General features: G+C 42.9%; 1 protein-coding gene across 4 annotated transcripts in view; it reads left to right on the top strand.

The window, feature by feature from the left end:
* LOC129821403 (collagen alpha-1(XVIII) chain-like) overlaps positions 1–12,062 on the top strand; it is a 147,216-nt gene that overhangs the window by 92,102 nt on the left and 43,052 nt on the right. For all 4 annotated transcript variants that reach the window (XM_055879045.1, XM_055879044.1, XM_055879043.1 and 1 more), the window contains one exon: positions 10,159–10,240. In XM_055879045.1, coding sequence (XP_055735020.1) covers positions 10,159–10,240 — 82 coding nt within the window. The remainder of the gene's footprint in view (positions 1–10,158; positions 10,241–12,062) is intronic.

Here is a 12,062-nt window from a genome sequence, read left to right as displayed (position 1 = left end):
ACCCTATTCAAATGACACCCTGTCCTGTTCACTACTATAGTGCACTATATAGGGAATAGGGTGCCATTTGGGACGCATCCATCCGCGTCATTGGATTTGAAACATATGGTCAACATGGAAACCGAGTTATCTGTAGGGAGGTGGTATGTTGTGGGGAATGTATATAGCCCGGTTTCGCTGCGGCGTATCACTTGGACGACGTCCTTAACTAACACAATCGTCGTCCATCTAGCTTAGTAGGACTCAGTAATACCTCTGTCAGTGCTGTAGTAGCTAATACCCCCCCCCCCCCCCCCCCCAAAAAAAAAACACACAAACATTTTCAGCGGGGACCCCATTTTTAAACTACTGTATATTTCTAGAAAAAAGTTTGTATATTTTCCCATACAATCTGTACTCTTCATTTTTTGCTCCCAAAATAAAAAAATTGCCGATCCCACGGCAGTTCCCCTGCGACCCGACTTTGAATACCACTGCTCTACAACAAGCAAATGTTGCAGCACAACCTCCGACCAACCTCCATACAACGCCGCCGTCACGGCACGCCAGTCCAATTAATGTGGAAGACAAAGGAGAAAACCAGATGTCTGGTCCGGGGTCAGGGCGATGATATCTCCAAGGTTCTATTTTGTTATTTTGACTGCTTTCTCAATCAGACTTAAAGTTGAGAGCACAGCAATAGAGAGGGATGCAACGGAAAGAGATGGCGAGGAATGTTGTGCCTGTTGCAGCGGTCTAATGCTCCCTCTTTGTCCTGCCAAGCCTTGTGGGTTCCACAGGGCTCTGGGTTCATGGGATAACTTTGAAGCCTTGTGCCACTTGACAGCGGGGCTTTCCGCCCACCAGACAAGTGTTTATTATCATTGTATGGAACAGCTGTGGATTCTGAATACTATCTGTTTCATTCCATTGCTTAATGCCTGTCTGACTTCCGCTCAAGTTTGGACAAGCAAAGACGGAAATACAGACACTTTTCCATTATGTGACCGACGACAGGTTTTAGCGTGATTGATGGACTTGCAAGTTGTCATCGTTACATGGTGCACTAAGGGCAGGAATTCAGTCAAATACGCACCGCAGGAAAACGACAACATTGTTCCTGCACCATTAAAGGGCTGGTTATAAGTGTGCGGGAAGTGATGTTGACATGCAGGTTTACTACAGTGCAGGTTGTATTGAATATTCCACCCTTACGCTTAGAAATGTGGAGGGTAAAAAAATGTATTGGTAGGACGATCCAATTAAGTCCAATTATACAGTCATCTGGGTGAAAGTGCATCTAATTTAATATTTCCTTTTTTTTTTTGAGACTGCTCGTGACAGTGAGGTAAACATACCTCTTATTTCATTTACATGTCTAATTTAATTGAGTCTCGAAGCTCATGTAGACTCTGGGATTATACATGTGTGTATTCGGAGTTCGAATCTGGTCTTTGTGCCAGCTTTACCTTGTTTGCATCAACTTTGTGATCTAAATAGTTTAGTTCTTAGCACAAGTTTCAATCTGCAAGTGTAAATTGGGCTTGTGCCATCTATGGTTAAATTAAGTTGTGTTTTCAAATCAATCACCACCCGGAGCCTCATCTATACCCACTCTCCTCACTCACACCTCTCAGAAATGATGAATGCATGGGATTATAAGTGTGTGTGTGTTTTATTACATATATCCCCTTGGATCGCTCATTTAACACTCACCAAAGCAAAATTCTTCACATAGTTGACCTCAGGCCCTACAATAGGAAGAATGTTTGCCCAGAGAGGAAACTGGTTAATTAAACAGTGAAGAATTCCGTACATTTTGTTTCACGTGCCCCCCCCCTCCTGCCGTCTCCATCGTCCCACCCAGTGTTCCCCTCTCAGATTCCACTGGGGAAATATACGAGACTTTTCACCTGGTGAAGAATGAGCTTAGAAAATGGGGGTGTTTGGTGTAATCTCCCTGAGTGGGACGAGTCTGGAAATGGCCTCTTTCTCTTCCAACCCTGCATATTCTCCCACCTCTAGAGCACTAGTGGGGATGGAAGAACTTTGCCAGTCCTTCCTTGTCTCTACTCCTTAACACACACACACACACCCTGACACACACACACCCTGACACACACACACCCTGACACACACACCCTGACACACACACCCTGACACACACACCCAGACACACACACCCAGACACACACGCCCAGACACACACGTCCAGACACACACGCCCAGACACACACGCCCAGACACACACGCCCAGACACACACGCCCAGACACACACGCCCAGACACACACGCCCAGACACACACGCCCAGACACACACGCCCAGACACACACGCCCAGACACACACGCCCTGACACACACGCCCTGACACACACGCGCTGACACACACGCGCTGACACACACGCGCTGACACACACGCGCTGACACACACGCGCTGACACACACGCGCTGACACACACGCGCTGACACACACGCGCTGACACACACACTCAGACACCAGCTCCTCCACTCCATCCTCTGACCCCTATCTGAAGAGCTGGAGCCCAAAACGGGTCACATTCCTGTTGCCAGACGTGTTCCTCCCGACCAATATAATTGCTGCCTGTCGCCATCCCATCCGCACCCAGTGGGAGAACGTACGCCCACCGTCTCGCTCACTGAGAGAAGAAAGAAAGGGGGGATGGGAAGGAGGCGAGTCCAGACTGCAATTTTCTTTCTTGGCCCCTTGACCCTCTAACCATCCCCCTTCTCTAAGCTTGACACCTGTTATTTGATCAGCCCCCCCGCCCCCCCCCCCCATGATCAATGTTAGTAGCTACCCTAACATTTTGCGGTGTAGTGAATACATAAACTTATGCAGGCCACTACTACATATCTGCCCTTTTTTTTAATAGTTTTTGTCATCCAGTAAACCATTGTGCATATTATATAACCTACATACGGCCACTGTATTGTAAATTGTAGATGTGTGTAGGTATGGGAAAACGTAGGGACTTGTGCACTATACAACTCCCTATACCCTTCAGCTCAACTCAGTGTTTTTCTGTTCATAATGACCACACATGCACTGCATGCCACCGTCACAGCTACTTGCAACACCACTGTAGACACTACCTCAGAGGGGGAGAAAGTGTGTTTGCTTGGTCATGGGTATTCATTTGTTTATGATAAGCAAACCTGAGAGGTTTAACAAGGTGTGCATAAAATTTTAATTACATAATGGAAACCAGACAGTGCTAATCTGCCAACCATTAGCACATATGATTACCCCATAACAAAAATACAATTTCACAAACCGTATACATACATAGCTCCTTAATCTACAAATGGGCTGCCTTTTTGGCAATATTATGGAAGATGGGAAGCCAACATTGAGTATTTACCACAACATAAACATATACTCTTTACATTTTATTGTTATTTTTTGTGAGGGACCTACTGTACAAATACCCATTAAGCAATACTAAGTCAGTTGGGAACTTTGAGTTTCCTTGGAGCTGGATGTATTTTTATGTTTTCATTCTCCCAGCAATTTGGTTGTATTATCAGCCGATAACAATTTTTAACATTAACTTGGCTACATCCCAAAACATGAACTCCATAAATGTCATTGTTTTCTTTGTTAGAGAACTACAAATACTCATGTCGCATTATTAGGGATTGTTATTCTTAGATTCTTACATATAACTCAAGCATAGATTGGTCACTTTTTTTGCTAATTTAACACACATAAATTACAGGGCATGAGACAAAAAGACTGGCACATATTGGCCTCGGAGACACTGTGTCGGTGTGGTGCCCTCCCTGAAAGCCGTTAGAGGACAAATCTGCACTGTGACTGACTGTCTAGAGGTGTTGGGCCAGCTAGCCTTGGATACTCCTCAACAGTCATGTTTTTCACCTGTGTTCTGCCATTCTTCCGGGGTCCTCTCCTGCCTTGTCTTGCTGTGCTGTGTGGTGGAAGCTGGAGGTCGGTATCTGCTCCGTGACAGAATGTCTCGATGTGCTTGGCTTGCTAGCCCAGGATAACCCCCCTGGTAGACTCGCCACCGGCGATTTCCTGGTCTACAGGGCCCTCTGCTGCCTCACTGTGCGGTAGCCTACTGCAACGCGACTGTGCACATTGACCAGATCCACACACCGGGTGAAATCCCTGTCAGCACACACCTTCAGGGCTATTGAACACACTGGGGTCCTAACTAGGGAACCAACGCTCGGGCACACACTTGGTTTCTGATTCTAGTAGACCAGTAGGCTACATCTGAACATTTTTAGGGCATTTGAGGTTTTAATTTGTTAATTTTCTTTTCGTTCTAGCGAATTGTTCGATTCAGTGGTTTAAAATTGGTGTTTTTGTTCTACAAATGGTTTTAATTGCTGCTTATCTGGTGTGTGGCGCATTGCATAGTCTTATCAAAAACAATCTCATCTCCTTACCGCAAAGATACCGCCAAACCCTACTTTGACTTGTAGTACAGCAGATTTTATCTTTCAGAGTGGTTTGATTGTGGCACCATTTTGATTCCTACTGCGACATGCTCATTAAACGTTCCCATCTACAGTGTTTGGTAAAAACTGTGTTTATTGTATCAGATGACTTGAGTTTGGATTATTTGAAGTCTTCTAAGTGTAGAGAGATTGTAGGAAGCAACAAATCAAGGTGTTTAATTATTCTTCTGCTCTTGGTGTCACGAAACATTCACCCGAACCCACTCCGATTGGCTACGGATGAACTTCCAATACACACCAGTGCCCCCCTACGGGTTAGAGCGCGTTTTCATTGCGTGTTAGGGTCTGCTCATGGACTTTGCCATAGCTGGGGAAATCTTATTTAAACTGTTTCAGCAAGGGCTGCCAATTTGAAGTTTCATTGTTGTTTCCGGACATGTACGGAGTCGTGCCAGACCTTAAGATCTTGGTTGGAGGTACGGGTATGTATGTGTTTATGTGAATATACAGTGGGGAGAACAAGTATTTGATACACTGCCGATTTTGCAGGTTTTCCTACTTACAAAGCATGTAGAGGTCTGTAATTTGTATCATAGGTACACTTCAACTGTGAGACGGAATCTAAAACAAAAATCCAGAAAATCACATTATGATTTTTAAGTAATTAATTTGCATTTTATTGCATGACATAAGTATTTGATCACCTACCAACCAGTAAGAATTCCGGCTCTCACAGACCTGTTAGTTTTTCTTTGAGAAGCCCTCCTGTTCTCCACTCATTACCTGTATTAACTGCACCTGTTTGAACTCGTTACCTGTATAAAAGACACCTGTCCACACACTCAATCAAACAGACTCCAACCTCTCCACAATGGCCAAGACCAGAGAGCTGTGTAAGGACATCAGGGATACAATTGTAGACCTGCACAAGGCTGGGATGGGCTACATGACAATAGGCAAGTAGCTTGGTGAGAAGGCAACAACTGTTGGTGCAATTATAAAAAAATGGAAGAAGTTCAAGATGACGGTCAATCTTCCTCGGTCTGGGACTCCATGCAAGATCTCACCTCGTGGGGCATGCCTCCAACTCAATCATCAAGTTTGCAGACGACACAAGAGTAGTAGGCCTGATTATCAACAATGACGATACAGCCTACAGAGAGGTGAGGGCCCTGGGAGTGTGGTGCCAGGAAAATACCCTTTCACTTAATGTTGACAAAACAAAGGAGCTGATCGTGGACTTCAGGAAACAGCAGAGGGAGCACGACCCTATCCACATCGATGGGACAGTAGTGGAGAAGGTGGAAAGTTTTAAATTCTTCGGCGTACACATCACAGACAAACTGAAACGGTCCTCACACACAGACAGCGTGGTGAAGAAGGCGCAACAGTGCCTCTTCAACCTCAGGAGGGTGAAGAAATGTGCCTTGTCACTGAAAACACTCACAAACTTTTACAGATGCACAATCGAGAGCATCCTGTCGGGCTGTATCACCGCCTGGCACGGCAACTGCTCCGCCCACAACCATAAGGCTCTCCAGAGGGTAGTGAGGTCTGCACAATGCATCACCGGGGGCAGACTACCTGCCCTCCAGGACACCTACACCACCGATGTCACAGGAAGGCCAAAAAGATAATCAAGGATAACAACCACCCGAGCCACTGCCTGTTCACCCATGTTATCATCCAGAAGGCTAGGTCAGTACAGGTACATCAAAGCTGGGACCGAGAGACTGAAAAACAGCTTCTATCTCAAGGCCATCAGACTGTTAAACAGCCATCACTAACATTGAGTGGCTGCTGCCAACATACTGACTCAATCTCTAGCCACTTTAATAATTAAAAATTGGATGTAATAAATGTATCACTAGTCACTTTAAACAATGCCACTTTATATAATGTTTACATACCCTACATTACTCATCTCATATGTACAGTTGAAGTCGGCAGTTTACATACACTTAGGTTGGAGTCATTAAAACTAGTTTTTCAACCACCCCACAAATTTCTTGTTAACAAACTATAGTTTTGGCAAGTCGGTTAGGAAATCTACTTCGTGCATGACACAAGTGATTTTTCCAACAATTGTTTACAGACAGATTATTTCACTTACAATTCACTGTATCACAATTCCAGTGGGTCAGAAGTTTACATACACTAAGTTGACTGTGCCTTTAAACAGCTTGGAATATTCCAGAAAATTATTTCATGGCTTTAGGAGCTTTTGATTGGGTAATTGACTTAATTTGAGTCAATTGGAGGTGTACTTGTAGATGTATTTCAAGGCCTACCTTCAAACTCAGTGCCTCTTTGCTTGACATCATGGGAAAATCAAAAGAAATCAGCCAAGACCTGAAGAAAATTGTAGACCTCCAAAAGTCTGATTCATCCTTGGGAGCAATTTCCAAACGCCTGAAGGTACCACATTCATCTGTACAAACAATAGTACGCAAGTATAAACACCACGGGACCACGCAGCCATCAGACCGCTCAGGAAGGAGACGCGTTCTGTCTCCTAAAGATTAACGTACTTTGGTGCGAAAAGTGCAAATCAATTCCAGAACAACAGCAAAGGACCTTGTGAATATGCTGTATGAAACGGGTACAAAAGTATCTATATCCACAGTAAAACGAGTCCTATATCAACATAACCTGAAGGCCGCTCAGTAAGGAAGAAGCCACTGCTCGAAGCCCACCATAAAAAAGCCAGACTACGTTTTGCAGCTCACATGGGGACAAAGATTGTACTTTTTGGAGAAATGTCCTCTGGTCTGATGAAACAAAAATAGAACTGTTTGGCCATAATGACCATTGTTATGTTTGGAGGAAAAAGGGGGAGGCTTGCAAGCCGAAGAACACCATCTCAACCATGAAGCACGGGGGTGGAAGCATCATGTTGTGGGGGTGCTTTGCTGCAGGAGGGACTGATGCACTTCACAAAATAGATGGCATTTTGAGGAAGGAAAATTTGATGGATATATTGAAGCAACATCTCAAGACACCAGTCAGGAAGTTAAAGCTTGGTCGTAAATGGGTCTTCCAAATAGACAATGACCCCAAGCATACTTCCTATGTTGTGGCAAAATGGCTTAAGGACAACAAAGTCAAGGTATTGGAGTGGCCATCACAAAGCCCTGACCTCAATTCCATAGAAAATTTGTGGCCAGAACTGAAAAAGCGTGTGTGAGCAAGGAGGCCTATAAACAAGACCCGGTGACACCAGCTCTGTCAGGAGGAATGGGCCAAAATTCACCCAACTTGTTGTGGGAAGCTTGTGGAAGGCTACTCGAAACGTTTGACCGAAGTTAAACAATTTAATGGCAATCCTACCAAATACTAATTGAGTGTATGTACACTTCTGACCCACTGGGAATGTGATGAAAGAAATAAAAGCTGAAATAAATCATTCTCTCTACTATTATTCTGATATTTCACATTCTTAAAATAAAGTGGTGATCCTAATTGACCTAAGACAGGGAATTTTTACTAGTATTAAATGTCAGGATTTGTGAAACTGAGTTTAAATGTATTTGGCTAAGGTGTATGTAAACTTCCGACTTCAACTGTATATACTATTCTCTATACCATCTACTCTGCATCTTGCCTATGACGCACCGCCATCGCTCATCCATATATTTATATGTACATATTCGTATTAATTCCTTTACACTTGTGTGTATAAGGTAGTTGTTGTGAAATTGTTAGATGACATGTTAAATGTTACTACACGGTCGGAACTAGAAGCACAAGCATTTCGCTACACTCACATTAACATCTGCTAACCATGTGTATGTGACCAATAAAATGTGATTTGTTTTGAAGAGTGTGCAAGGCGGTATTGAATGTGTTACTGTTTGTCCATGTGTCACCGTCTGTCACCTTACATTTTTCTCTCGACCTTTGTGCACCTACGTTGTAAACTTTAATAAACTAGGTTGTAGCAACCTCATGATGTGTATAGGAAAAATGTGAGTATCATGTAGTAGCCTAAACCTATCACTGTTACAATGAACAGGTGGAATGGAATATGAATGACAGTCATCTAATATGCTGTAATAGAAATAAGGCCATGCTCATGAAAATAAAATGCCACTGACCGCTACTGCGTGCAATGGACCTCTCTCTCCTCCTGGCTAAATCAATTATACACTTTTGTGTACAAAGCATTGATCGGGCAACTCCCTTTGTATCTCAGTTCCTTACTGACCAGATCAGTCACTCATTACATTCTTCGTTAAGAGTTGCTTGATCATTGCTAGACAGCCATTTTCAAGTCTGTAACTAGGCTACTCAAGAACATTCAATGTCATCTTGGTAAGAAACTCCAGGCCTTGTGTTTAAGGTTATTGTCCTGCTGAAAGGTGAATTTGATGACAAGCATACCCATAACATGATGCAGCCACCACCATGCTTGAAGCGGGGTGTGTCATGTTGGATTTGCCCCACACACAACAGCTTTGTATTCAGGACATGAAGTTAATTTCTTTGCAACATTTTTTGCAGCTTTACATTAGTGCCTTATTGCAAACAGGATGCCTGTTTTTGAAATATTTTTTATTCTGTACAGGCTTCCTTCTTTTCACTATGTCATTTAGGTTAGTATTGTGTACTAACAACAATGTTGTTGATCCATCCTCAGTTTTCTCCTCTCACAGCAATTAAACCCTGTAACTGTTTTAAAGTCGCCATTGGCCTCATGGTGTAATCTCTGAGTGGTTTCTTTCCTCTCCGGAAACTGAGTTAGGAAGGACACCTGTATCTTTGTAGTGACTGGGTGTATTGATACACCATCCAAAGTGTTATTAATAACTTCACCATGCTCAAAGGGATATTCAATGACTGCTATTTTTATTTCTACCCATCTACCAATAGATGCCTGTCTTTGAGGCATTGGTATACCTTCCTGGTCTTTGTGGTTGAAATTCACTGCCAAACTGAGGGACCTTACAGATAATTGTATGTGTGGGGTACAGAGATGAGGTAGTCATTCAAAAATCATGTTAAACACTATTTTTGCAGACAGAGTGAATACATGCAACTTATTTTGTGACTTGTTAACCAAATGTATACTCGTGGTCCTATTTAGGCTTGCCATAACATAACTCAAGACATTTCATGTTTTACTAATTTGTAAACATAAAAAAAAAAAATCCACTTATTATTGGGTATTGTGTGTAGACCAGCGACACACAATCTAAATGTAATGCATTTTAAATTCCGGCTGTAACACAACAAAATGTGAAAAAATCAGTGGGTGTGAATACATTCTGAAGCCACTGAATAAATTAGCCTCTAATGAATTTGAGAATCATTACACCACTTGATAGCACCCTATAACGCTAGGGTTATAAGAACTGAACCCATGGACATGAGGTCATGAAATTTGCTATGTAAACCTTATGTATATGTCCTTTAGAAGTTTACCTGCTGCATTCAAAGATAACCAACCTACAGCACTAGACTGAACTTCACTTGCGTCCTTGCTTCATCCTGGTGGTATTGAGAGAGAGAATCGTTGTAATGCTTTCACTGATTGCACATAAAAGGTAGTTCCTACATGATATAGTGCTTGCATTGTTATGCAACTGATCTTGTGTCCTTTCTGTCATTCTGTGAACCCTGTTCATTGCTGCTCACACCTACATATATTTATTAGTTTTTTTTCTCTTTGGAGCCCATCTGGATGTAGTTTTATGTTTTTTCAATGTGTTTTACCGTCTTCCTCCAGACTACTCCAACGTCATCACGCCCCATTCAACAGCCCCCGGTGACCCGGAAACAACCAGAGGTGTCTCCCAAGAAAGAGAGGGGTGAGTTCTATAGGTCCTAGTCTAGACAAGACAGACTATGGGTTTACAAGACCACTAGTCTCGTTGTTAATAATATTAATATATAATTTATAAGACTTGTGTTATTGATTTGTTTTACATGCATCTGTATTATGTTTTCATGTAGTAACAGTGGCCACTGATAAATATTGACATTCACCAAATTTGACATGAAGGTTATGATATTATGAGAAGTTACTAAAATACGACAGGTGTTTTTACTTTAAGCCATGTCTTTATAACATTGCTTTACAGAACAATGGATGTGATGTTTTGTAAGCATGGAAGTAATGGCTAGCAAGTATTACATTCAGGGATGTCAAAGTTAAGGCGTCAATTTTCCGGGAAAGTTTTTGGAGTTTTGCAACCCTATTCCTCAGTCACAGCTCTCTCATCAATACTCATTGCGCCTCATCACATTAGAGAGAACGTCCACTAACCACAAATCAAGTTTCTGAGATGTTTTCACACCACAAATATAGGGTTGATTTTGTATAAGTCCCTTTTTATAAGCATTAGTGTAGAAAGGTCCAGGTCTCTATTAAAAGGAAAAGATGGTAGATCAGATACAGAAATATTATGCCAATCTTTCCCAAGTATTATCTAGTTACTTTTACGGAGTATCTTCCATCAGTAAGCAGCATGTTGTAGAGACCATGTCCACCATGAGGTGGAGCCAGAAGCCTGACTAAAGTGCAGGAGATTGTCTCATAGTATGTATGACAGAGGCCCTTCAAGTAGAAGCTACTGAATCAGTGAGAAGGTCCTGTTAATGTGTAGTGTTGGAGCTTTGTACAAGTCATGTTCTCATAAACCGCTATGCTCATATGAATTGGCACCTTTTTAATGGTAGGAGGAGCATGACCTGTGTATGTCTGTGTGTGTTTGTAAAAGTGTGTGTACTGTGGACAGCACTGCACAGTCCCAAATCAATTATTGTACCCTTTGTTGATCTGAAAGTAGTGGATGGGTATCAACCCTGATATAGGGTCTTTGCTTACGCCAATCCCGATCCAATCCACTAGGTGAGTCAAGGCCCAGGGAACAGATGAGATCAGTCTGGAACTGGGCCTGTCCCAGTTGTTAGCCTGTCTGGGGTCAATGGGTGTATCTGCATTGCTTGCTGTTTGGGGTTTTAGGCTGGGTTTCTGTACAGCACTTTGTGACATCGGCTGATGTAAAAAGGGCTTTATAAATACATTTGATTGATTAATCGCATCTCCATTTCTTCACCGCACGGACACTTTTTTAAACGAACGTGTTTTCGCACGGACCCTTTTAAGCCAGACACACAACATGCTCTGGGCAGTGTGCACTCGGTAGCGCTGTCTGTCTCTACTGTGGTACTTCAACAGCCACTATGCGCGCAGATGCGCGCAGCTTTGAGCAACCGTTTTGAAGGAAGATTAACCTGAAGTTAAATCATAAACACATTCCCAGGCGTTTCTTTACATAACATCAAAAACATCAGAGCTGCCGGCTCTCTCGCATTGGCCTTGAGACACACGCATTTGAGCCTCTTCTCACGATCACACGCCACACCTCTATCTCACGCATTGAAAAGTACTGTTTTTAAATCCATTGTATTGTGCGTTCACTTTTCAAATGTGCTCCAAGTCGTTTTGAAACGGGAGCATCTGCGACAACACCCGCGGAACCTCTATCATAACCTGTCTATGATTGGTCGAGTTATATTAGGGATAGGATGCGCGTTTTAAAGAAACGCCCCTCAAGATTAGAGTGGAGTTGAATGGAGGGGGGGGACGTTCTCCGCTGAGTTTATAGTTTAAAACGCATGCATTAG

The sequence above is a fragment of the Salvelinus fontinalis genome, chromosome 23, assembly GCF_029448725.1.
Source record: "Salvelinus fontinalis isolate EN_2023a chromosome 23, ASM2944872v1, whole genome shotgun sequence".
Classification (NCBI taxonomy): domain Eukaryota; kingdom Metazoa; phylum Chordata; class Actinopteri; order Salmoniformes; family Salmonidae; genus Salvelinus; species Salvelinus fontinalis.
This window is presented reverse-complemented; position numbering and strand designations above follow the sequence as displayed.